The 26105-nt window shown below is 42.3% G+C and overlaps 1 protein-coding gene across 1 annotated transcript in view; it reads left to right on the forward strand.

Annotated features, from left to right (window-relative positions):
• The first annotated feature begins 3161 nt into the window (after positions 1-3161).
• The window catches only part of LOC124794835 (transcription initiation factor TFIID subunit 1), a 209294-nt gene continuing 186350 nt past the window's right edge, over positions 3162-26105 (forward strand). The window contains exons 1-2 of the mRNA XM_047258499.1: positions 3162-3644; positions 20698-21044. Of these exons, the coding sequence (XP_047114455.1) occupies positions 3344-3644; positions 20698-21044 (648 nt within the window). The 5' untranslated portion in view covers positions 3162-3343. The remainder of the gene's footprint in view (positions 3645-20697; positions 21045-26105) is intronic.

The following is a 26105-nucleotide window of genomic DNA, read 5'->3' on the forward strand; positions in this document are numbered from 1 at the left end:
TTGCAGCCCATTCACTGGGACTGGTAACATTAACCAACAGTTCTTTCTGTGTGCCTCTTTAACACACACTGTAATAACTTTAGAGACAATAGAACGCTCATTACTCCGGAAATACCTTCTGTTCTTCATATTCTGCACATGTTTTTGCAATGCAGGGCGATTATCCATCCCTTCCAGATACCAAAGTACATCAGTAAGTATACAAAGTGACTGACTGACAACTATGATCCCATGAACAGAAATGGCGTATATCACTGCACGCCGATCCATACCCTAGACAGGTAACTATTTTGGGCGCCCCTATAGACCAGTTGCAGGGTTCTTCCAGAAAGGGCCACTTCCCCCACCAAAGCGTTTCTCGCTCTTAAGTTTACAAACAGACTACATGGAGACTTTGTGGCATCCTGTGTGAACGGTAGCTCATGTTGCCACTTCAGAAAGCCAAAAGCTGTGGCACCACATTAGTTACATGTGTGAAACCGTTTGAAAGTACCTCATTTTGAATAAAAAATAAACACCTCTTTTACAAGTGGTATATACAGGCAAAACTAATAAATAGCCTCAGGTTGTTATTGTACAACACCCACATTTGAAGAAACTGGTACTGAGTTCTTAACTCACTACATGCAATATTTACAAACGACCACGCTCATTCTGAGCTCACGTTTCTACAGCCATGTAATGTTACACTTCGTGTGTGCAATATCAAACAACCTTTTGACTGTAAAATTATTTGTTTGTAAAACTCAACATCGCAATTTCGACTGTGTGGCCGTTAAGGAGTGTCAATAATTGCGCCTTAGCATATGCCCAAAAGTAAAACTGATCTGCCATGATAGGACACAAAAGCTGGTTTCATTACATTGTGTTCATGACTACGTTTTCTTGTTTGTATTGTATTCTTTGAATTGCATTGTAAATATGTTGTTCATATTATGCTTTATTTTTCCACGCATCTGTAACATCTGTAATATTAGGTGAACTACATAAATGCATTTTATTTTTGTTTCATATAAAATAGGAGTTGGCGTATCGCTTTGTTTTCTGTGTACATTTGTTCCTACCTGTGAATCGGTGTGTGACATGCTCGATTTAAGTGGATTATAATTCTATTGTTTCTAGTCTGCTTTATTTTAGTTCACATCTGTTTTTCGTACTTTCTCCCTTTTAGTGGAGAACTCCATGTTAGCAGCTTTTGGCTGAATTAGTATTGCTACTCAACTTCATTACGTCTATTCACGGAATGGGTACAGCCTATATATTTCTGCTGGGAATGGTGTTGCTTCTTGCAACTGAGTACCTTTTGTAGCCTTTGTGACTAAGGCATTCTTCCTCGCAAATGATAGTTACTCAAATGTCTTTGTAGGTTAGTAACATGTACTAGTAACAATAGATTTTAACAGAAATCAATGTACTGCTATCATTCATCCACTCTAATGAAGATTTAAAAGCAAATAATTCGCACTGTCATGGTTTTTCATCCAAGTGCATTGCGGGAGAAAACATTAAAAACAACAATAACAAAAGGATAGCTGACCAAATCAAGAGTGACTCTTGAGCTGAAGAAACCTATAATATATTGAAAAGTGCTGCCGCTAAAGACATGTGGAGTATGTATGGCGAACATATTCGAAACGATCTAAGGAAACTCTCCTCAACAGCTCAAATTTATGCCAAGCACATTTTCACAAACGTGGTGTTCAAAGCAGTGTTGGTGCAATGTGAAAAACAATCTACCAGCAACGGATCAATCGTTCAATTAAACCTTCCTTCAGAAGGTACCAATATCTGTGAAATGGTTTATGTGGACGAGACAAATGAGTTCATCGTAATAACAGCAATATCAGAAGAGGTCCAACAATATTTGGAATTTAAAGAATAATTTTTGCAGACGTAAATGGATGTTATGTAAGGATTATTTTATTTTAGCTTAGAAATTTTCTACATATGATATTAACAAACGATATAAAAAGCTACCATTGCAAATTGCTTGCTTACCTTTATATAATTCTTCAGCACCAATGGAATAGCTTCACATACTTTTCGTACTATGAAGGTGATAGCAATTATGATATTTTGTACTCGTACGAGTTTCCTGTGGGTGGAAAACATAATGCAATAGCCAACCGAATTCTTGGTGAAATACGCGGTGTGTTTACATGCGACACATATTCCGAAAGACGAAAATCGAATTTCGGAAGCTATCTTTCTCTTTCATGTTTACATGTTACAGTCTGACTTCCGAAGCGGATTTGCTAGTCCAGTTAAATATGGCGCCAAAAAACAGCTGATACAGTTTATAATTTGGTCAGCAGGATCGATATTTATCTTCACTTAGACGAGGTATAAACAACTTGTCTAATATTTCTACTTATCCTTCAGCATCGAAAAGCCCACTCCATATTAGCCGAAATCTGTCAGCCCATGCACGTTTCGAAACCGGTTGAGTTTACTGGGGAGCGAAAATCGATCGTGGAATTGAGAAACCGGCCACCAGGATTTCCAGAATCGATTTTGAACTGTTTACATGACCACTCAGAAGCGGTAATGGGAAATCGTTTACGAAATCAAGTTTTGGGAGCCTCATGTAAACAGGGTGACTGTCTTCGAAATTGATAGCTTTCTTTAGAATAAGAGATGCAGTTAACTGCAGTGATTAAACTCTTCATTGGACAGTCTCGTACAATTGCTAAATATGTCACCATCATATGCTGCTAGATCTCCGTTTATTAGTCCGTGGAACTTCCTTATATATTCTCCTCTTCCACGATCGTTTCCTTTCGTTTCTGTTGCTAGCTGCACGTGCAATGACGAAATAAGCCGCCGCTGCAGTAACATGATTACTCTTTCTCCTGCAAGAAAACTCCGTGTGGCAAAAATTCTGCTTTTTTGGTGTAAATTACCTGCGCATGTAACATACGCCCCAAATGTTGCCTTTTGTAGGACGCTCCCTAGAAGACGCGCGCAACATTTATGTAGCGTGCCCTGATGTTGCAGGCTGTTGTCCCAGTGTAAACGTCTAACGAGGCAGCATAGTGGCATACGCTTTCGCTGTCTGCCACCAGAATGCGCAAGAGCTGCGAACTCGAGGCAGCAGAACGCCACCAGAGATCACTGTCATTGCCATGTTTCCAATAACAACGCTGGTATTGTGTAGATTGTAAATAATTGTCAGCGCAGTGAGTGCATCTGTGGCTTGTGAACCTGTGTTTGTGTCGTAAGGAAGATTTGTGTACAGGAGGTAGACGATTGTTTTCATGACGATTCTTCTGAAAACTGTAAACATATACCTACAAAACAATCGTTTATTTGAAAAGAAGCTTGTGTAATCAACCAAGTGACAATGGGTGACAGCGACGACGACAAGTCAGATCCAGAAATGCATCTTACTGGATTTTTATTTGGGAATATCGACGAATCTGGACAGCTCGAAAATGACGTTCTTGACAGTGAATCAAAACGGCATTTGGCATCGCTATCAAGATTGGGTTTCAGCTCTTTCGTGAGGGAATTGATTGGCATAGATCAAGAAGTGGGAAAGAGCGACAGTGATTCGGATAATGAGAGTGAGTTAAGGAGCCAAGAACACTGCTCTGGAGAATCCCAACGTTCTCTCAACGACACACAGTCAACAAACGACGAAAGTAAGTTGTGTTTACTAACGCGATGTTTATACGTTAGGTGTAGTACTTGTTTGTGTTTACTGTGCATTTGTTTCTAGATTCGGTGCCTTTATTCAGTGCTACTAGGAGACTTATTGTTGACAACCCACTTTCATTATTTTTGTGTGCTTTTAGTATAGCCCTTGGTTGTTTAGCAAAAATTGTGCTGTACAACTCTGAGAATAGTCAGTAAGCCACTTGATCGTAACTGCAGTTTCGTAGAACATCTTTGTTTTTGTACAGTTCTTAATGGTTTTCCAACCCACCACAATTACGACTAATTTTTCACTGAGTCTCTTCTTCGTTCTGTGAGATACCGGTATTTCTTTCGTAAAAACAGTAGTTAATCCCCTTTTTTCACGCCTTAGATTCCTTTTATACAGGCTTACTAAAGCTTCTAAGCTTCTGTCAAAAAATTGCAGGCTCAGACTTGCTTATGAAGCAATGAGTTTGATTTTGACTTCAAGCAGATGGGCTACAAATACGTACCTGAACTTCATGACGGGAAAGATCTTTGTCGTCAGATAGTGTCTTATTGTGGGCCATCGTGTATAGTCAGCACCACTGATCTCCAGTCTTGTTTCAGTTGGCTGTAGTAGTACCTTCGTTAATTTGGAAATCTACATGAGAAAAATACTTGTACAGTGCACTATGTTTCAAGTGATATTAGTTTGTGAAATACCGGTTGTGTAGAAAAAGTAAATGAAGTAGGGATACATATTCATCAAAGTAAACTGTAAGAATATTTTGTAATATAGGTAGCCAGATATGTTGTTGTGGCCTCCTCAAAGGTAGTGAAATTCTTTCACACTTTCCGGCATTACAGAAGCGTCCGATTCCACCAGTCTGCTTTGACAGAAACGGATAGTTCCAGCGTGCACAATGTGGTGACAATGACGTCCCAATATACACACGCCAACAAACACGAACATAAATAAAAATACACAATAACATCACACTCACAAAAATAAAATGAAACTAACGGGACAACCGCGCAAAATTAGCGGTTTAGGTCGGGGACACACTAAATATACAACAATAAAAGATCACCCCACCATCCTAAAACAAGTAATATAAAAAAATTTAAATTATGACAGTCCGCTACACCGACAAAACCGCAGGAATCGGACATTCCCTTGATGTACATAGCTCATCTGTAACTGTTGATACCAAAAGACCAACACAACCCCGAAAAGTTGAATCGCACATTTCCACTGAGCTGTATAGCTGAACCAAAGCAATAGATACCAAAAAACCAACACCTACATCTCTGAAAGGTGTAATCGGACCTATAACATCACAGGAATCGGACATTTCCCATGACATATATAGCCCAACCGCAACTATCGATACCAAAAAGCCAACACCTGCAACTCGAATAAGTGGAGTTGCACATTTCTCTTGACCTATATACCTCAACCGCAGTTGATGACACCAAAAAATCAACACCTATATCTCTGAAATGTGGGATTGGACAGTTTCCTTGACCTACATAGCTCAAACACACTATTGACACCAAAAAATCAACAGCTACAACTCTGAAAAGTAGAACCAAAACCCCACCAATTCAAAAACCCAAATACCTCATATTCAACCCATGAATTAAAACACAGCCGGCCTACCATACTTACACAATAGACAAAACATCACAGTTACTATAGAATGAAACCAAACAAAAAATTGCTTATCGACAAAAGCCTCTAGCAATATCGCCTACACACACACACACACACACACACACACTAAAAACAAAAAAATCTCCTAAATCACCTATACGTGAGCTTTACTGCTACATCCATATATAGCTAAAAAGCACCAAAAAAGTTAGACTTCTTTTCTCTCAACATATACCAAACTATTCAGAAGAATAAAAAAATTAAAGTAATCACCTTAGTAATTCAATGAAAACAGTTCCACAATCCACGTTACCATGCCAACTACCTAAACTCAAAACCAAGTTTGTGCGATGACAACCAAAGCTGAAATGAAGCCAATACCACATGTTAAACTCAGCATGCCCACATCCAACATCAGCTACAACATTACATCTAAAAACACAACTAACTCAAAAACACCATGCTGTAGTGATGTCACACACCACACCGCCGCTACATCACAGGCCAGAGCAGGCACATGGAATCGAATGCTTCCATTGACCCCACTGTCCAGTAAACTTACTCACTAGTGGTCGTTATTACTGATGATAAAGTCAGTTTCACAAGAATTGTGATGTAGGCCTACACAAATGTGATACTACACAGAAAATTAATTTCAATGTAGACTTTACCTCTTTGTGTGGAGAACAGAGTGCAGTTCAATATTTTGGTGCTAAGGTTTTCAAGAAGTTTGCACTAGAAATGGGATAAAATTGAAAAATGAGAGTTCCTACATTTTTTTAAAGAAAATTCAAAGCATAGCCAACTTTATTATCCACACCTGAAAATTACCTAATTGTCTAGGTTCAGGAACTGAATATTCCTGTTCGCTGCATGACAAGCAGTAATGCTCATTATAAGCAGAACAGAAATATTAAAGTATTCAAACAACAATTTCTTTATAAGAAATATATTAAAAGTAATCTAAAAACCAGTTGTATTGGAACAGAGCACCTTAGGGGGTTTTGCTAGGTACAAATCAAAAAATTAAACCAAAAGTTCATTAAACTCACATTACATGAATCTTCCAAACACACACACAAAAGCTTGTACTGATAAATTTGGTTAACGTGTATCGCTAAATTGGTCTAGCTGCAATGTCCACCAACCATGGAACAAGAATATTAATTCATATAGAAATCAAGTAACGTACTGATATGAGAGTAGACCTACATCAGATGCCATGAACCCTAATTTACCTACATAGTCAAAATGGGGTCGACAGAAGCGTCCGATCCCACGCATCGGCTTTGACCCGTGATATAAGGGTGTTGTCGTGTGTGACATCATGACGGCGCGGAGTTTGGTTTGTGAGTGTGGCGTGTTTGTAGATGTTGTCGTGTTGTGGTTTGCTGTGCTCTCTGGTGGTATGTTCGGGGTTTTCGTTTGTGTGGTGTAATGGGCTCAGTTTGCTTTTGCTCATTATCCAGAATTGTTTGAGTGTTGGCTGTGTTTGTAGTGGAATTCGTTTCAGTGAGTTAACGATTTTGTGTACATCGTGTGGTAATTTTAGTAAAATTAATCGGTTGTTGTTTTTGTTCAGGAATGGATATGACGGATAAAATTAACAGTGCGCAGGTCAAGGGAAGTGTTCGATCCCAATGTGTGGCTGTGTATGTTGGTATTGGTATCGGGAGATGTTTTTGAGCTATATAGGCCAAGGGGAGTGTTTGATCCTAATTTATGGGATCGGGAGCTGCTGTTGAGCTATATAGGTCAAGGGAAGTGTCCGATTCCAGATGATATTGTGTTTAATGGTATTTTGGGAGATTTGTGATGTCGGTTTTTTTTCGTCATTTTGTGTGGTTTTGTATGGGGGTGAGTGTCTAAATTTGTTTATATTTAGTTTTCCCCCACATAAAAACACCCCATTTCCCGCACTTGTCCCGTTAATGTCATTATGCTTTTTGTGGAAAGTGTGTGTGTTTGTTTTTAGATGTATTTTCGTCCTCATAATGTGTACACACCGACTTTATATGCACCATATTGGAATCGTGGTTTGTGGTCATTTCCGCCATATTTGTGACGTCATGGGTCAAAACAGACTGGCGGCATTGGACGCTTCCGTATTTCCTCAAAATGAAAGCCATAACATCCTACAAACACTTATCAATACAATGACAACAGAATCCAAATACAGGATATACATCTTGTTGTTGTTATTGTCTTAAGTCCAGAGACTGGTTTCATGCAGTTCTTCATGCTACTCTATCCTGTGCAAGCTCTTCATCTCCCAGTACCTACTGCAACCTACATCCTTCTGAATCTGTTTAGTGTATTCATCTCTTGGTCTCCCTTTATGATTTTTGCCCTCCACGCTGCCCTCCAATACTAAATTGGTGATCCCTTGATGCCTCAGAATATGTCCTACCAACCAATCCCTTCTTATATTCAAATTGTGCCACAAATTTCTCTTCTCTCCAATTCTATTCAATACCCCCACATTAGTTATGTGATCTACCCATCTAATCTTCAGCATACTTCTGTAGCACCACATTTCAAAAGCTTCTATTCTCTTCTTGTCTAAACTATTTATCGTCCATGTTTCCCTTCCATACATGGCTACACTCCATACAAATACTTTCAGAAACAACTTCCTGGCACTTGAATCTATACTCGATGTTAACAAATTTCTCTTCCTCAGAAATGCTTTCTTTGCCATTGCCAGTCTACATTTTATATCCTCTCCACTTCGACCATCATCAGTTATTTTGCTCCCCAAATAGCAAAACTCATTTACTACTTTAAGAGTCTCATTTCCTAATCTAATTCGCACAGCATCACCTGATTTAATTCAACTACATTCCATTATCCTCGTTTTGCTTTTGTTGATGTTCATCTTATATCCTCCATTCAAGACACTGTCCATTCTGCTCAGCTGCTCATCCAGGTCATTTGCTGTCTCTGACAGAATTACAATGTCATCGGCAAACATCAAAGTTTTTATTTCTTCTCCATGGATTTTAATTCCTACTTCGAATATTTCTTTTGTTTCCTTTACTGCTTGCTCAATATACAGATTGAATAACATCGGGGAGAGGCTACAACCCTGTCTCACTCTCTTCCCAACCACTCCTTCCCTTTCATGCCCCTTGACTCTTATAAGTGCCATCTGGTTTCTGTACAAATTGTAAATAGCCTTTCGCTCCCTGTATTTTACCCCTGCCACCTTCAGAATTTGAAAGAGAGTATTCCAGCCAACATTGTCAAAAACTTTCTCTATGTCTACAAATGCTAGTGATGTAGGTTGCCTTTCCTTAATCTATCTTCTAAGTTAAGCTGTTGAGTCAGTATTGCCTCACGTGTTCCAACATTTCTACGGAATCCAAACTGATCTTCGTTGAGGTCGGATTCTACCAGTTTTTTCCATTCGTCTGTAAAGAATTCGCGTTAGTATTTTGCAGCCGTGACTTATTAAACTGATAGTTCGGTAATTTTTCACATCTGTCAACACCTCCTTTCTTTGGGATTGGAATTATTATATTCTTCTTGAAGTCTGAGGGTATTTCGCCTGTCTCACACATCTTGCTCACCAGATGGTAGAGTTTTGTCAGGACTGGCTCTCCCAAGGCTGTCAGTAGTTCTAATGGAATGTTGTCTACTCCCGGGGCCTTGTTTCGACTTTGGTCTTTCAGTGCTCTGTCAAACTCTTCCTATTTCATCTTCATCTACATTCTCTTCCATTTCTATAATATTGTCCTCAAGTACATCGCCCTTGTATAGACCCTCTATATACTCCTTCCATCTTTCTGCTTTCCCTTCTTTGCTTAGAACTGAGTTTCCATCTGAGCTCTTGATATTCATGCAAGTGGTTCTCTTTTCTCCAAAGGTCTCTTTAATTTTCCTTTAGGCGGTATCTGTCTTAACCCTAGTGGTATGTGCCTCTGCATCTTTACATTTGCCGTCTAGTCATCCCTGCTTAGCCATTTTGCACTTCCTGTTGATCTCATTTTTGAGATGTTTGTATTCCTTTTTGCCTGCTTTATTTACTGCATTTTTATATTTTCTTTTTTCATCAATTAAATTCAATATCTCTTCTATTACCCAAGGATTTCTATTAGCCTTTGTCTTTTTACATACTTGATCCTCTGCTACCTTCACTATTTCATCTCTCAAAGCTACCCATTTCTACTTCTACTGTATATTTTTCCCCCATTCCTGTCAATTGTTCCCTAATGCTCTCCCTGAAGCTCTCTACAACCTCTGGGTCTTTCAGTTTATCCAAGTCCCATCTCCTCAAATTCCCACGTTCTTGCAGTTTCTTCAGTTTCAATCTACAGTTCATAACCAATAGCTTGTGGTCAGAGTCCACATCTGCCCCTGGAAATGTCTTAATTTTAAACCTGGTTCTTGAATTTCTGTCTTACTATTATATATTCTATCTGAGACTTTCCTGTATCCCCAGGCTTCTTCCACGTATACAACCTTCGTTTATGATTCTTGAACCGAGTGTTAGCTATGATTAAGTTATGCTCTGTGCAAAATTCTACCAGGCGGCTTCCTCTTTCATTCCTTAACCCAATTCCATATTCACCTACTACGTTTCCTTCTCTTCCTTTTCCTACTATCGAATTCCAGTCACCCGTGACTATTAATTTTTCACCTCCCTTCACTATCTGAATAATTTCTTTTATCTCATCACACATTTCATCGATCTCTTTGTCATCTGCGGAGCTAGTTAGCATATAAACTTGTACTCCTGTGGTAGGTGTGGGCTTCGTATCTATCTTGGCCACAATAATGCATTCACTACACTGTTTGTAGTAGCTTACCTGCATTCCTGTTTTCCTATTGATTATTAAACCTACTCCTGCATTACCCCTATTTGATTTTGTATTTATAACCCTGTATTCACATGACCAGAAGTCTTGTTCCTCCTGCCACCAATCTTCTCTAATTCCCACTATGTCTAACTTTAACCTATCCATTTCCCTTTTTAAATTTTCTAACCTACCTGCCTGATTAAGGGATCTGACATTCCACGCTCCAATCCGTAGAACGCCAGTTTTCTTTCTCCTGATAACGATGTCCTCCTGAGTAATCCCTGCCCGCAAATGCAAATGGGGGACTATTTTACCTCTGGAATATTTTACCCAAGAGGACGCCATCATCATTTAACCATACAGCTGCATGCCCTCAGCTGTAGTTTCCCTTGCTTTCAGCTGTTCGCAGTACCAGCACAGCAAGGCCATTTTGGTTAGTGTTACAAGGGCAGATCAGTCAATCATCCAGACTGTTGCCCTGGCAACTACTGAAAAGGCTGCTGCCCCTCTTCAGGAATCACACGTTTGTCTGGCCTCTCAACAGATACCCCTCCGTTGTGGTTGCACCTACAGTATGGCTACCTGTATCGCTGAGGCACGCAAGCCTTCCCACCAACGGCAAGGTCCATGGTTCATGGGGGCAGGGGGGGGGGGGGGAGGATATACATCTTAAGAAAATAAATATAAGGAAAACACCATCACACAAAAACATTAGCCAGCAAGAAAAAGAACTAGAAAAATAAAACACCAGTCAATATACAAACCAAACAAAACAAAAAATGAATGCAGGCAAATGAAATACCTCCCCTAAACGACCCGTACATATTTCTCCCTACCAAAAATAACCCCCTTTTCAAAACTGACCACAACAAGTTGCCCTTCTGACAGCACGAAATAAAATTATTACTGGTGTGGTAAGGAGCCACTTCAACCATTTTCACAGGCTTTCTACATTTCTATTATGCAACATATTCTGCAAATCTATTATACTTCTGAAGAAAAGCTATAGTGCTTGTCATGTCACACGTCTCCTATGTCAACAACAGCTTTACTGATAGATCCATCACATAACCTGCACACACAGTGGATGTATAGGCTACAAGTAACAACATACATACAACTTTCCAGTCATCGAAATTTACCACAAGAGAGCTTCACTTCAAGCAACACACATGTTTCAAAAAATCGTCTTTTCATATACCAACCTTCAGATACAGGCCCATGTATGGTGTCACATGCCTCATATGTCTTGAAACATCCCTATACCTTCCCCTCCATGATGGAAACTATGAAATACACTGGTTAAGTGAATGGTCACTTGATGGCTTTGTTCTTTACATACCTGTTTTGTCTACAATACACAAAACAAAAGGTGCCACTACCCAGAACTGGGGTGATGCAAGACATGCCCAGTATCCTTGTAAGAGTGATCTACAGATGACTGTAACTTACTTCACTACTACTTACTACTACTAGTAGAACACTTAATTACAATGTAATGAAGAGTAAAGTTACCAGCTGGGGTAGATTCTGATGTATAATAGGCCTACTGAAAACTTACTGCTTTAGCCATGGAAATATCAGAAAGAAACTTACCTTATTTTCAAAGTAATAACATAATTTCTGTTGTCACAGAGGTGACATAATTATGTCACGGGTGTGGCATGTACAAATTTCTCTCATTATTTCAGAGAATTAAAGGGTGATAATGATTTCATTACATTTTTTGCAGTACAAAAAAATCACATTGCTTAAAGAAAGTGTTGTTGGTGTTAAATTAACAAAAAAAATGCAGTTCTTTAATAGAGACGAACAGACAGCTTATCTTCAACTGAAACACTCTCTTAGCTCAAAATAACACACAATATGGAGAATGAAGCATTGTCATGTTCAAATAAGTAAAGGAATGAATACTAAACTGGCTAACTAAAGAAATATACACAAAAATACATACTTAAATAGTTTCACGAAAGTAATAAAAAACTTGATTTCCTTCCATTTGAATCACATGGGCCGTTTGTGCGTACTGTCGTGGCGACACTGTTAAATGTCGTGGCACTGTTGCAACAGTTTTCCTCCCTTGAAAAAAAAAACACTCACTACCTTGGAGACATGGACAGTGCGGAGACATCCATGGCCTCTTGTGAGGCTCCGAGAAGATCCCGTGGAGAGACACGAGAGTATGGTCGAAAATGTCCAGGACAGAAGCTCGTGCGTGGAACGTGCCTCCTGGACGAGATGATGGGTGAAAACTCCGGAGCAGCATCCATAGGTGTCGTGGACCTGGGGGTGTGCTCCAGCGAGATGGGTCCCGGAGATGGCGGCGTCGCGACTGGGGCCGGTTTTGGCGTACTCGGAAGTGGTAGTGACGTCGGCTGCATCAACACGTACAGTAGATTAGCAGCAGCGACAGGGCTGGTGGAGGTGAAGGAAGGGGCGGTGGCACCGGCGTGGCCACCACTCGTGGGTGCATCTGGTCGTAATGCCGAACAACCATGCTGCCGTCCGTACGTATTTCACAAAGCCGGCAGCCGTGAAGAGCCTTGACCACCCCTGGAATCCATTTAGGGCGAGATCCATACCCTTGTGCCCACACGTCGGCGCCCACCGAGTATTTTCCCGCACTAGGGGACACAGCGCAAGGCCTGACAGGGTGAAGCAGGTGCAGTAAAGTGCGCGGTTGGCGGCCATGCAAGAGTTCAGCAGGGCTGCGATCACCCAGAGGTGTGAAGCGATAAGAACTCAGAAATTGCAGCAGAGCGTCATCTGTGGAAAAATCACTAAGGAATTTTTTCATCTGGCTATTGAAAGTGCGGACAAGGTGCTCGACCTCCCCATTCGATTGCGGATGGAAGGGCGGTGCTGTAACATGATGAATCCCTTGTCCAGTACAAAAATCACAGAAGGCCTGCGAAGAGAACTGGGGGCCATTGTCCGTGACGAACGTGGATGGAAGACCTTCTAGCGCAAAGATTTTGGACAAAGCCAGCGTCGTTGCCACAGTGGTGGGCGACGGACATCGAAAAACAAATGGAAACTTCGGGAAGGCATCAATCAACAGTAGCCAATAAGTACCGAGGAAGGGGCCGGCAAAGTCACCGTGCACCCGTTCCCATGGCTGCGCCGGATCAGGCCACGGAGAGGGCATTGTACAAGGTGCAGCCAGTTGTTGAGCACACTGACCACACGCAGCAACCATGTGGGCGATGTCCGAATCAATACTGGGCCAATAAACGTGCCTGCGGGCCAGGGACTTAGTCCGAGAAATACCCCAATGGCCTTCATGCAACAGTTTGAGAACATCTTTGCGAAGAGAGGCTGGCACCACGACCCGTGGAGATGCGCCATCCGTGGCCAGAAGAACACCACCATCACGAACAGACAGACGAAGGCTCAAGGCATGGTAGTTGCGAAGGGGATCCGATGCCTGGCCCGTGGTCCTGTCCGGCCAACCCCGTTGAACAAAACCGATCACCTGACGCAGGACCGGGTCCCGTGCAGTAGCTGACGCGACCTGCGAACCTGTAAGTGGAAAACCCTCGACCGCACGACGTTCTTCCTCATCAATGTGGAAACAGAGTAGTTGATCACGATCGAAAACCGGGTCGGGGCTCATCGGCAATCGCGACAATGCGTCAGCATTGGCGTGCTGGGCCTTGGGCCGATAGTGAATCTCATAGTTAAAATGAGACAAGTATAAGGCCCAACTTTGCAGGCGGTGAGCTGCCTTATCCAGAAGTGATGCCGATGGGTTGAACAGAGAGACCAGCGGCTTGTGGTCGGTGATGAGGTGAAACTTAGAACCATACAAAAAAACGCTGAACTTTTTTAGAGCATAAATGATAGCGAGCGCCTCCTTTTCGATTTGAGAGTAACGCCGTTGCGCATCGTTGAGGGTCTTGGAAGCATAGGCGATGGGTCGTTCTGACCCATCCTCATACCGATGGGCGAGAACAGCCCCTAGACCATACTGGGACGCATCAGTCGCCAGAACCAAGTGCTGACCCGGTCGGAATGTGGCAAGACAAGGTGCCGACTGCAAATGAGCCTTCAGGTGGACAAAAGCCTGCTCACACTCGTCGGACCAACAGAAAGGGACGTTTTTGCATAACAGCTGATGCAAAGGAGGAGCTACCGCCGCCGCAGATGGAATGAATTTGTGATAATAAGCAATCTTGCCTAGAAACGCCTGAAGTTCTTTGACCGTAGACGGCCGGGTTAGAGCGTTAATGGCCGCAACGTGCTGACGTAGAGGACGTATACCCTCACAGGACAAGTGGAAACCAAGATACACAATGGAGGGTTGGAAGAACTGTGACTTGTCCAGATTGCACCTCAACCCAGCCGAATGCAAAACCCGAAACAGTGAACGCAGATTGCGAAGGTACTCCTCAGTGGAGGCCCCCGTGACAACAATGTCATCCAGATAGTTTATGCAGCCGGGAACGGAAGCCGTGAGCTGTCCAAAAACCGCTGAAAAATGGCCGGCGCGCTAGCGATGCCAAGTGGTAACTGCCGGTACTGATACAACCCACAAGGAGTGTTGATAACGAGAAATTCCTTGGAAGAAGCATCCAACGGCAACTGGTGGTACGCCTCCGATAAGTCAAGTTTGGAAAAGAACTGGCCCCCAGCGAGCTTGGTAAATAACTCCTCAGGACGGGGAAGAGGATAAGTGTCAATGAGCCTCTGAGCGTTGACAGTGGCTTTAAAATCACCACACAATCGCAGACTCCCGTTTGGTTTAGAAACCACCACGATTGGCGATGCCCATTCGCTGGAGGTAACAGGAAGGAGAATCCCTGAAGCTGTTAACCTGTCTATCTCAGCCTTGATAGGTGCACACAACGCCACTGGAATAGGGCGTGCCCGGAAAAACTTAGGGCGAGCTGTAGGTTTAAGAGTAATGTGGGCTTCAAAATCCTTGGCACGACCCAGACCAGCAGAGAACATGGACGAAAATTCAGAACACAATCCATCCAGCTGTTGGTACGGAATATCCTCAGATATGAGGTGCACATCATCATCAATGGAGAACCCGAACAACTGGAAAGCGTCATAACCGAACAGGTTTTCAGTGTCCGCATGATCCACCACATAAAACGTGAGGGGCCTAACAACAGACTTGTAGGCAGTGGAAGCATCAAACTGGCCAATGATAGGAATTTTCTGTTTATTATAAGTTCTCAGATTTCGCGTAACTGGAGACAAGGGAGCGGAGCCCAACTCCAAATACGTGCGAGAATTAATGAGAGTTACTGCAGAGCCAGTGTCCACTTGCATGCGAATGTCTTTATCCAGAACATGAACAGTAACAAACAACTTATTTGTTTGAGAAAGCACACAGTTAACATCCACGTCTGATGCCTCGTCCTCGTCGACAGGAACTTTAGGGGACTGACACACAGAAGCAATGTGGCCTTTTTTCCTACATGAATTACACGTGGCCCAACGTTTTGGACACGCGGTCCTGTCATGCTGTACGAAACAACGTGGACAAAATGGAAGTACGGAATGAACCTGCTTCTGTGGTTGCTGTTTTCGCTGCAAGCATTGTGGCCCAACGCGACGTTGTTTACGCGAGTGAACCGCTGCCACATCTTCGTTCTCCTGTGAAACAGGTAAATTGTCCATGTCGAAAGTTGACTGTACAGCGCCTACATCACACCACGCATCTATTTGCGCGCCAGCAGCGTGAGACACTTCAAAGGATTGAGCGATGCTTAGAACTTCCGACAACAACAGGTTTGGCAGTTGTAGGGCACGTTGCTGAATTTCTTTATCAGGAGCAAGCTGTAGAATAGCATCCCTAACCATTGAATCAGCATAAGACTCATGATGAGTGTCTGTGACAAACTGACATTTCCTACTCAGACCGTGTAGTTCCGCCGCCCAAGCCCGGTAAGATTGATGGGCCATGCGGGTGGCAACTACGTGTGTGTTGTTTGGTAATAGTTAGACAATGAGTCACACATTTCTTGGAAGGACAGAGAGGCAGGTTCCCGCAGAGGGGCTAACTGAGATAGCAGCTGATAGATCCGTGGGGAAATCCAAGATAGAAATAACGACTTACACATAGGAGCGTCGACAACGCCGAAAGTCAAGAAGTATTGCCGCAAACGCTTCTCATAATCCTCCCAGTCTTCAGCGGGAGGGAATGGAGGCGGAGAAGAGGAAGACAGACGATGAGTAAGCGACGTCGACAATGCCTGAATAGCAGCCGTCAGCTGTGTTTGTTGTTCAGTGAGCGCTTGCATAAGCTGTTCCATGTCTGCCCCGTCACGAACACACAAATCCACAACACAGTGAAAATATCCCATCCTCGTCGCCAAAAAGTGTTATAACCTTTAATCACCAATAATTGCGTGGATATTCAAACACACTCACTTAGAAACAGTAGCTGGTTACATGAAAACAACTCAGTATCTCTTATTCGACTGCCGTGCCGTGACATGCGGCCGGTGCCGTTCGTAGCTAGGTGGCGCTCCCGCGCTCCTCCGAGTTGCGGAGCGCTCTATTGCCGTTTGCGCGTACTGTTGTGGCGGCACTGTTAAATGTCGTGGCACTGTCGCAACAAAAACAAAATACCTGAAAGCAAACTCAGAGTTGTTGAAGAGTGTTTGAGGTCATTTCCCACATATGTCTCATATTAAGAACATGAGTATTTTCATCATAATAACATTAGATTTACAATTAGTTACATAAACCTGTTGTCAGGAAATCTTCAAGGATGTAGAACATAATGGCCACCCTCCTGGGCCAAAGTCAAAAAAGACAAAGAGGGAACATACAGTACACATTTACAAAAAAGGAAGGAAAATATATTCCTATATTCCTCCCATAGATCCTAAATGAAATTGCTCGCATGGATGTGATAAAAACTCAAAAATTTAAAAAATATTTTCAAATAAGAGATAGTAAAAAATTTCTCACAAACACATTGATGTGTATACACTGAAGTGCTTGAGATAATTGTTAGGCTATTGTTGTCATGCATCATCAAACAAAAAGCAGTTTACAACATTTACTTACATTAATCACATTACTGCGGTGAATATGTGCAGCAGTTAGATTTTACATAACACTCACTCACATGTTATAGAGTAAAGTGCAGCATGCTCAGTTTCGAGGCAGAGAGGTCAACCAGGAACAGATTGAATACGCACAGAGGATTAAAAACCATTGGTCTGGTACATTGGGCAGACTGAATATGGTTTGTAGGATGTTTTCCACAAATGTTTAGCTTATAGGGAATTGCAAGAAATTCACTTTTGTTTGTTAAAATTTCATAAACATTTTCCACAGCTGGTAAACGAAGTCACTACTTATTTTGACTTTAGACAGAATCTGAATGTGAACATTGTCAATCACTGATTCTGTATTGTTATATTAGCATGTATCGAGTCAGTTCACAATAATGTCCTGTAGCCTGAGCAAACTTTCAGTTAATGTGAGTAGATTTTGGCTTAAATGAAAAATGCTAATGAAACAAGAACCGTGTGAATGTGCCTGGTCTTTGGCTACAAGTGGTGAAAAAAAAAACTGTGTCAAAAAAGCCAGGCTGACTACACAGGTATATGTATCATAAGTGCTGTGACAATAGCTTCTATTCAGTCTGACTGTGAAGGAAATGCTATTACATGGCATTTGATAAGAAGAATCCAATTAAATAAGGTCACTCCTTTCATCATGTGCTTCAAAATGACTTTTGTCAAGGATTTGGATTTTTACAAAGGTCATGTATTGAAACAATTTTTTTCTCCAGCGGTGTTGAGCTGGATCATTTGTACAATGATTCAATCAATACTGACTATTTGCTAAATGCAAGACTGACAGGCCGCCGTATACCACCCAGACACCATTTGTTCATGGATGATGTAAAGCATGATAATGAATCAGCAAGGAATTCATCAGCATTTCACAGAGAATGAAGGCGAAGCAGAGCAAGAACTGCTTGTGACAGAAACAAGGTCTTTCTGAGAGAAATATTGAAGCACTAGTTGAAAACAGTGAAAAATCTTTAGAGGATAGTGACCAAGACTGAGCCATGCATAAGACAACAGAATCAGAAGATTCTGATTCTGTGATATAATGGACAGTGACAAAGACTGAGCCGCACGTAAGATGACAGTTTTCGTAGTAACAATATTATGAAAAGGATAGTTGCTGCTCATCATATAGCGGAGATGCTGCGTCACAGAAAGGCACAACAAAAAGACTATCAGAAAGTTAACTTTTGGCCAACAAGGCTTTTGTCAAAAATAGACAACAGACACACACACACACACACACACACACACACACACACACACACACACACACACACACACACATGAAAGGCTTTTCTGGCTGAAAGCTCACAATCTGACTGTCTTTTTGTTGTGGCTATTTGCGACTCGGCATCTCTGCTATATGTTGAGTAGCAACTATCCTTTTCATAATATTGTTACATTCCATCCTAGATATTCCATTGTTTAATTTTCATGGTAAAAATTTTAAGAGTGGCCTAAAAATGTGATTGTCTGAAAAATCAGATCATAACAATAAAGCAGACCTCTAGAATTTATCATGTAATAATCTTTTATTGGAACAACCAACTTTGAACAAGTATTACTTTTCCACTACAGGATCCTTATGGCAAAATAATGAAAATTACATTAGGCCATTGTATAGCTTGAAAAATGTTCTAGCTCACCCTTTTTTCATAAGGAAAAATGTACCTTAATACAATACTGTAAACTTTTACTGTTACTGAATGACTTTCATGTATCACTTTCAAATTCATAGTCTTTTATGTCAAAGTTAGGAAAAAGTAGCTTTTATCACTTAGCTTCTGAGCCCTGCAATTGGGTTCTCAAAACAAGATCACATTTCATTTGCACCTAATCAAACACTGACAATTGATCAGCAGACTAGAACAATGTATGACACTGTCAGGTGCTCATGCTCCCTGACCCATACTGACAGGTCCAGCTGTTAGACGGCTACATTCAAACTAAAACTGTGTGTAACTGAGACAGTTTGTTATTTGTTGACAAGAAACATGCTGTGTTATGACAATGCCAAGTCGATGACAAACATCAAAATTCTGGGTGTAGCACCAAAGACTGTTGGATCATCTCAGTACTTTGTGTATTGATGAAGATATTGATATGGTGGCACATTTCATGAATCACTCTACTTTTTATTCATGATGTTCAGATGCTTTGTTTTTCACCTTGGAATTTCTTACATGGGCTGTCCATCAAATTAAACATTATTCATTTCCTTGCACCATCTTATCACTTAATGGTCTCTCTGTGTGATTGAGAAGTATATGGTAACATTCACAAAAGTATCCTGAAGCAACAAGAAATAGTTAAGTCTCATTTGGATAGAATGTTTCCACGTATCTATCAGGCCAGATATTCCTTTCTATTTACTTAAAATGAAATTTTAAGAACTGTATAGGTAACAGTAGTTGCATAATTTTGTTCATCATATTTGATGTTTTAAGAAAGTCTGCAACTGTGTCATTCATGATTTAGATAGTGAAAACTGCACCAGTTACTTATTTTTTGTTGCTTAGCACAGTGCATTTTGAGAATTTATCCTCATTTTCAAGTACATTTGTTTACATGAATATGTTTGGTGCCTCCCTTGCACCTTTTTGAGGTTAGACTGCAATTGAAAAATCAGACAAATGCTAACATTAGTATTAAAAAAATATCAAAGATTCATTTTGCCCAAACTTCAAAAAGATGCAAGAGAGGCAAAAAATCACAAATGCAAACAGCACCAAATATCTTATAATTAAATTTTCCTTGAGATATTTAAGTCTTGGCTTTATCTACGATAATGATGTAAGCTGAATGAATGAATTAAAATTTGTGCTACAGCCCAGACTTGAACCTGGGTTTCCTTGCTTACCAGGCAGGAATGCTGACCATTACACCACCATAGCACTATGGCTAACATTGCTGACCAGACTGCTCAAGTCCAATGCCCTCCCCAACTCAAACTTCAGTTCATATCTTCAACTTATTTTCCACCTAAATCGTCACTATTGGCAGGGCCCTCTGCCATTGGAATAGCACTGCAGCATTGGACATAATGGAGAAATCATGTACCTCAGGTAATTTAGGGGAATAATAAGCTGAAGATATGAATTTAAGTTTATGCTGGGGAGAGCATTGGATTTAGTTAGCCATGCAGCAATGTTAGCCATAGTGGTACGGTGGTGTAACGGTCAGCATTCCTGCCTAGTAAGCAAGGATACCCAGGTGCAATTCCTGACTAAGGCACAAATTTTAATTCATTTATTCAGCTTACATCATTATCACTAAATATATTGATGTAAGCAAATACACAAATGCACTTGAAAATTAGAAACAGTTCTTGAAATGTGTTGTGTTAAGCATAAAAAAATAAGTAACTGGTCCAGTTTTCTTTATCTAAATTAGTAGTTGCATAGTTTTTTTTCTGAAACTTAAATAGATTTTTCAGGTGAAATATTATTGTCACATTATGTACAATGTAATCATAATTCATAGATCCCTTTGTACCTGTAAAACTTTCAGTTCTTAATTTCAGTCACTTTTTTCCTTCCCTGTTTAAAGAACTACTATTCTATTTCAGATTATGCAGTCAAATCACCATCTGCAGTTGATTATTCTGATATTACGGAACTTGCGGAAGAAGAGCTTGCGGAGGCAAACTCGGTTCTACAGCAGCAGGCAGGGAAGGTAGATGACAGTACTGACTATGATGCTGATGATGAAGGGACAGGACTTAAGTCAGATACTCAGTTGATGCCTCCACCAGCAATGCCGGTTTTAGGCAAGGATGCAACTGCTGCGGAGAGAGCTGCGGCAGAAGCTGAAGCAAGAAAACGCAAACTTGAAACTCCATTAGCTGCCATGCTGCCATCAAAGTATGCAGATGTTGATGTCACTGAACTATTCCCAGATTTCCGTGTGGATAAGGTGAGCTTTGTATACTTTTGGAAACACTTTACTATGAGATTTTATGCCGCTAAATCCAGGATATAAAATGCAATGAAAAATTTTGTTTTAGCAAAAGTTACCCATTTCCACAATAAGTGACACTGCAGTACTGTTCTTGCTATATCTCCCCCCATAAAGGACATGGTCCTGCAAACATGTGACCTCAAATTCAGCATAGCAGTTGTTATTTCATCCACTGTCATAATAGTATCACCAGCTCCTCATCCAGTTGTGCAACAAGCCCATCAAATTCTCACCTCAAGGGACGAAATCACATGCTACACAATTGGTAGACCAAAAAGGACAGAAGGACTATTCCCACGAAGGCTTCCTATGTTCCTCCAGCCAACAAACATCTGAGACTTCCTCTACCAATTGGAAAGGCTCCAGGAAGTCAAACAAAGGCAAATGGTCTTTTCTTTCGCTGACTCAGAGATCCTCTTTGACAATGTCGCCACGTAACACCCTCACCCGGCCGACCACCGCATCACTGGTGTGCAAAGCCAACCATTTTTCTGCCCTGGACTCTGCAGATTGATGGAGGGAGAACGTCAATGCCTCTGAAGATCTCATGAAGCAAGATCCTCCAGCCTATGTGCCCTGTAGCAGTGAGTCTTTGAAGGCTGGCACTTGACAGCTTCTGAGGTGACACCCCATCATTTTTCTCTCCTTCCCATTCCTCATTATGATTCTCTTTCAATGGAACGTTTGTGGTATTCGTGTCCTTCGATCAAACAAAGAGGATTTACAGCTGCTCTTATAACTGCAGCGTCCATTTATTCTCTACCTCCAGGAAACAAAATTGTGTTCTCTCAACCGCTTTGAGCTCTTGCATTTCTTCCCAGTCCATTATGACGGCATTCCATCCCATGGGGGAGTCATGCTGCTGACACGAGATAATGTTAATAGTCAACCCATCTCCAAGGTGTTGCAGTTCTTCTTTTCCTTCCTCACTTGACCTTTTCCCTTTGTACCATTTACATACCTCCATCATTCAATGTCACCAGGACAGACTTCCTCCAGCTTATTGGGAAGCTACCTCACCCCTTTCCGCTGCTCAGTGACTTTAATGTGCACCAATCCCTTTGGGACTCTCCCAGAACCTGTCCGAGCGGTGACCTCTTGCCTGACCTCCTCAGTCAACTTAACCTCCTCTGCCTTAACACTGGAGCACCCTCATTCATTTTAGCCTCCATGCACACATATTCCCATTTGGACCTATCCTTCTGCACTGCCCAGCTCGCCCATTGTCTCGAGTGGTCCGTTCTCTCTGACATGTACTCAAGCGACCATTTCCCATGTGCCATCCGACTGCTGACTCCTACAAATGTTATCCTTACTTCTGCAGAACATTGCATTCCTCGCACTTTCTCTTTACCATGCCATGTCCTGGTCCATTGATGGACTCATACATGCCACGATGCAATTCGCACATGGAGGTGTGCTCTCTGCATTTTTAACAGTCTTCCTATGATGGCAGACAGCATTCATTATAAACAGTTGCATGCACAATGTCTTCGTATTCTTCGGGATAGCAAAAAAGCTAGCTGGGTTTCATTTACTGTTCTTTTAACAGTTCCAATCCCTCCTCCCTTGTGTGGGCCAACCTGGCCCTCTGAGACTGAGATCCATTCCCCAGTTTCCAGCCTGACAGTAGCAGCCGATGTCATAGTGGATCCTATTGCCATCTCCAACACCTAGAGCTGCCATTTTACAAACATTCAAGCTCCTCACACTATCATCCTGCCTTCCTCAATTAGAAACAAGTGGAGGAGGCTTGGGAAATACCCTTCATTTCTCAGAATCATGAGTACTACAATACCGCCTTTACTATGAGGAAGCTACATCATACTCTCACTTCATCCCAATACTCTGCCCCAGGGCCAGATGATGTTCTCATTCAGATGTTGCAGCACATTTCTTTTGTGGGCAAGCACTTTCTGCTTCATACGTACAACCGCATCTGGGCATAGGGCACGTTTCCCAGATGCTGGCGTGGCACCACTGTCATACCTGCACCTAAGCCCGGTAAGGGCAAACACTTTCCTTCTAGTTACCAGCCCATTTCTCTTACCAGCTGTGTTTGCAAGGTGATGGAACATATGATTCGTGCCCGGCTGGTATGGTGGCCTGAGTCTTCCAATTTATGACTGCACAGTATAGATTTCGGGTGTGCCATTCTACAGTTCACCATCTTGTTACTTTGTCCACCCATATCGTGAGTGGTTTTCTGCAGAAATCCCAGGCTGTGGCTGTGTTTTTTGATTTGAGAAAGGCCTACGACACCTGCTGGAGAACTGGTATCCTCCATACTCTTTACACTTGGGATTCCATGGCCGCCTGCCCTGTTTCCTTCAGGAATTTTTGAAAGATCAAATTTTCAAGGTGTGTATATGTTCTGCCTTGTCGGACACCTTTGTCCAGGAAACCAGTGTGCCTCAGGGTTCTGTCCTGAGTGTTATCCTCTTTGCTATTGCCATTAAGCCTTTTGTGACCTGTCTACTGCCAGGCATCTCTGGCTCCCTTTTTGTTGATGATTTTGCCATCTATTGCAATTCTCCACGGACTTGCGTCACTGAGCAGCATCTTCAGCAATGTCCTGATCATCTTTACTTGTGAAGCATCAACAGTGACTTTCGTTTTTCCACTGACAAAATTGTTTGTATGACTTTCTGGCAGCGCAATTGGTTTCTCTCGCCATCTTTACATCGTGGACCTATTGCTCTTCCGTTCATTGAAACAATGAAATTCCTGGGGCTCATGCTTGATAGGAAACTCTCTTGGTCCTCCCATGTATCTTACCTGGCAGCCCACTGTACATGGTCCCTCAATGTCCTACATGTCCTCAATCGTTCTTCCTGAGGTGCAGATTGAACCACCCTCATCTTTTGTACTGGTTCCTTGTCCATTTGAAACTAGACTAAGGGTGCTTTGTTTATGCATCTGTATGTCTGTCCTTCTTACGCCGTCTCAACACTGTCCACCATCATGGCATCTGTTTGGCCACTGACGCCTTTTGCATTAGCCCGGTTGAGAGTCTTTATGCTGAAGCTGCTGAACTACCACTGTCTTACAGTCGTGACTTTCTCCTCAGCAACTATGCTTGCCGTTTGTCTCTTATGCGTGGCCACCCATCCTATGCCTCTTCCTTCGATGATTCATTTGATTGCCAGTATGGGGTGCGTCCCTCTTCTATGTTACCACCTGGAGTTTGCATTCGGCACTTACTCCAGTGGCTTAACTTCACTCTACCTGCAACTTTCCTGGTGGGTGAAACCCTTCACCATATTGGCTTCATGAAGGGGCCTGTGTTAACCTTGGCCTTCATTCGCTTCCGAAGGGCACTACTCCAGACTCGCTCTATTGCCTTCAGTTTCACGACCTTCACATTGAACTTTGTGATGGTACCTTTGTGTACACTGATGGCTCTCAGACTGACCGTACTGCTGGGTGTGCCTTTGTCTCTGGCACCCACGTCTCTCAATATTAACTTCTGGCACACTGCTCAGAATTTACAGCCAATTTCTTCACTCTGTGTCATGCCATGCAGTACATCCGGCAACACAGCCTTTTCAATTGTGTCCTCGCTCAGACTCTCTTGGCGCCCTCCAAAGCGTGTGTGTGCTGTACACCTTCCATACATTAGTGCAAAAGGTCCAGGAAAACTTGCTCACTCTTGGTGGAGCCACTGTGATGTTTACGTGGATTTCTGGTCATGTCTGTCTTACAGGGAACGAGGCTGCTGCCAAGGATGCAGTCCTTGTACCTCAGCCCACAAGTTCCTGTATTCCCTCCAATGATCTCTGTGCTGCCATGCCATCTGTCGGGAGGTGGTGTCCCTTTGGCGTCACCAGTAGTCCTCCCGTTGTGGGAATAAGCTCTGGATTATTAAGCCTTTTCCAGCGGCTTGGACGACCTCTTCTCGGCCCTCCCACCGGGAAGAGGTTACTTTAACTAGATTACCTATTGGGCACTGCCTTTTTAGCCATTGTGATTTGATAAGTGGCACTCCCAGCACCACTTTGTACACATTGCACCCAAGTTTTAACTGTCCGCCATTTCCTGATGGAATGCGCATTTTTTAGCCGTTTACGTTCCCGTTTGTGTTTGCCGTCTGAGTTATCAGTCGTTTTAGCAAATGGATGTGCAGGCTGTTGACCGCGTTTTATTTTTTATCTGTCAAAGCAATATGGAGAAGGCCATTTAATTTTTAGTTTTGGACCTCAGTTTCTGTATGGTGTCTTTTCTATCCCTTTCTCCACGTCCCTGTCTTGTAACTGTCTTCTCTTATGTCAATTGGGATTGATGTATAGTCATTTTTCAACTCCTCTCTGTCTTCTTGTTCTATAGTTTTGACTTGGGCATGTATGATCCCCGTTGTTTTTGTGCCCTAAAACAAAACAAACAAACTTCATCCCAATCCTCTGCTCCAGGGCCAAACAATATTCTCATTCAGATGTTTCAACATATTTCTTTTGTGGACAAGCACTTTCTGCTTCATGCGTACAACCGCATCAGGGCAGAGGGCAGGTTTCCCAGACGCTGTCTGAAGCCACTGTAATTCCCTTACCTAAGCCCTGTAAGGACACTCACCTTCCTTCTAGCTACCGCCCCATTTCTCTCACCAACTATGTTTGCATGGTGATGGAATGTATGATTCATGCCCGGCTGGTATGGTCGCTCGATTGTCACGATTTACTAACCACTGTAAAGCATGGATTTCGAGCGTGCCGTTCTGCAGTTGACCACCTCGTCACTTTGTCCACCCATGTCATGAATTGTTTTCTGCTGAAATCCCAGACTGACCATGTTTTTTGATTTGGAGGAAACCTACAACACCTGCTGGGGGAGTGTTATCCTCCATACTCTCTACACGTGGGTCTTTTGTGGCCACATGCCCCTTTAAAAGACCGAGTTTTCAAGGTACATGTGGGTTCTGCCTTGTTGGAAAAAGGTGTGCCTCAGGGTTCCGTCCTGAAAGTCATCTTCTTCGCCATCACCACTAACCATATAATGGCCTTTTTCGCACCGGGCCCCCTT

The sequence above is a fragment of the Schistocerca piceifrons genome, chromosome 4 (assembly GCF_021461385.2).
Source record: "Schistocerca piceifrons isolate TAMUIC-IGC-003096 chromosome 4, iqSchPice1.1, whole genome shotgun sequence".
Taxonomy (NCBI): Eukaryota; Metazoa; Arthropoda; class Insecta; order Orthoptera; family Acrididae; genus Schistocerca; species Schistocerca piceifrons.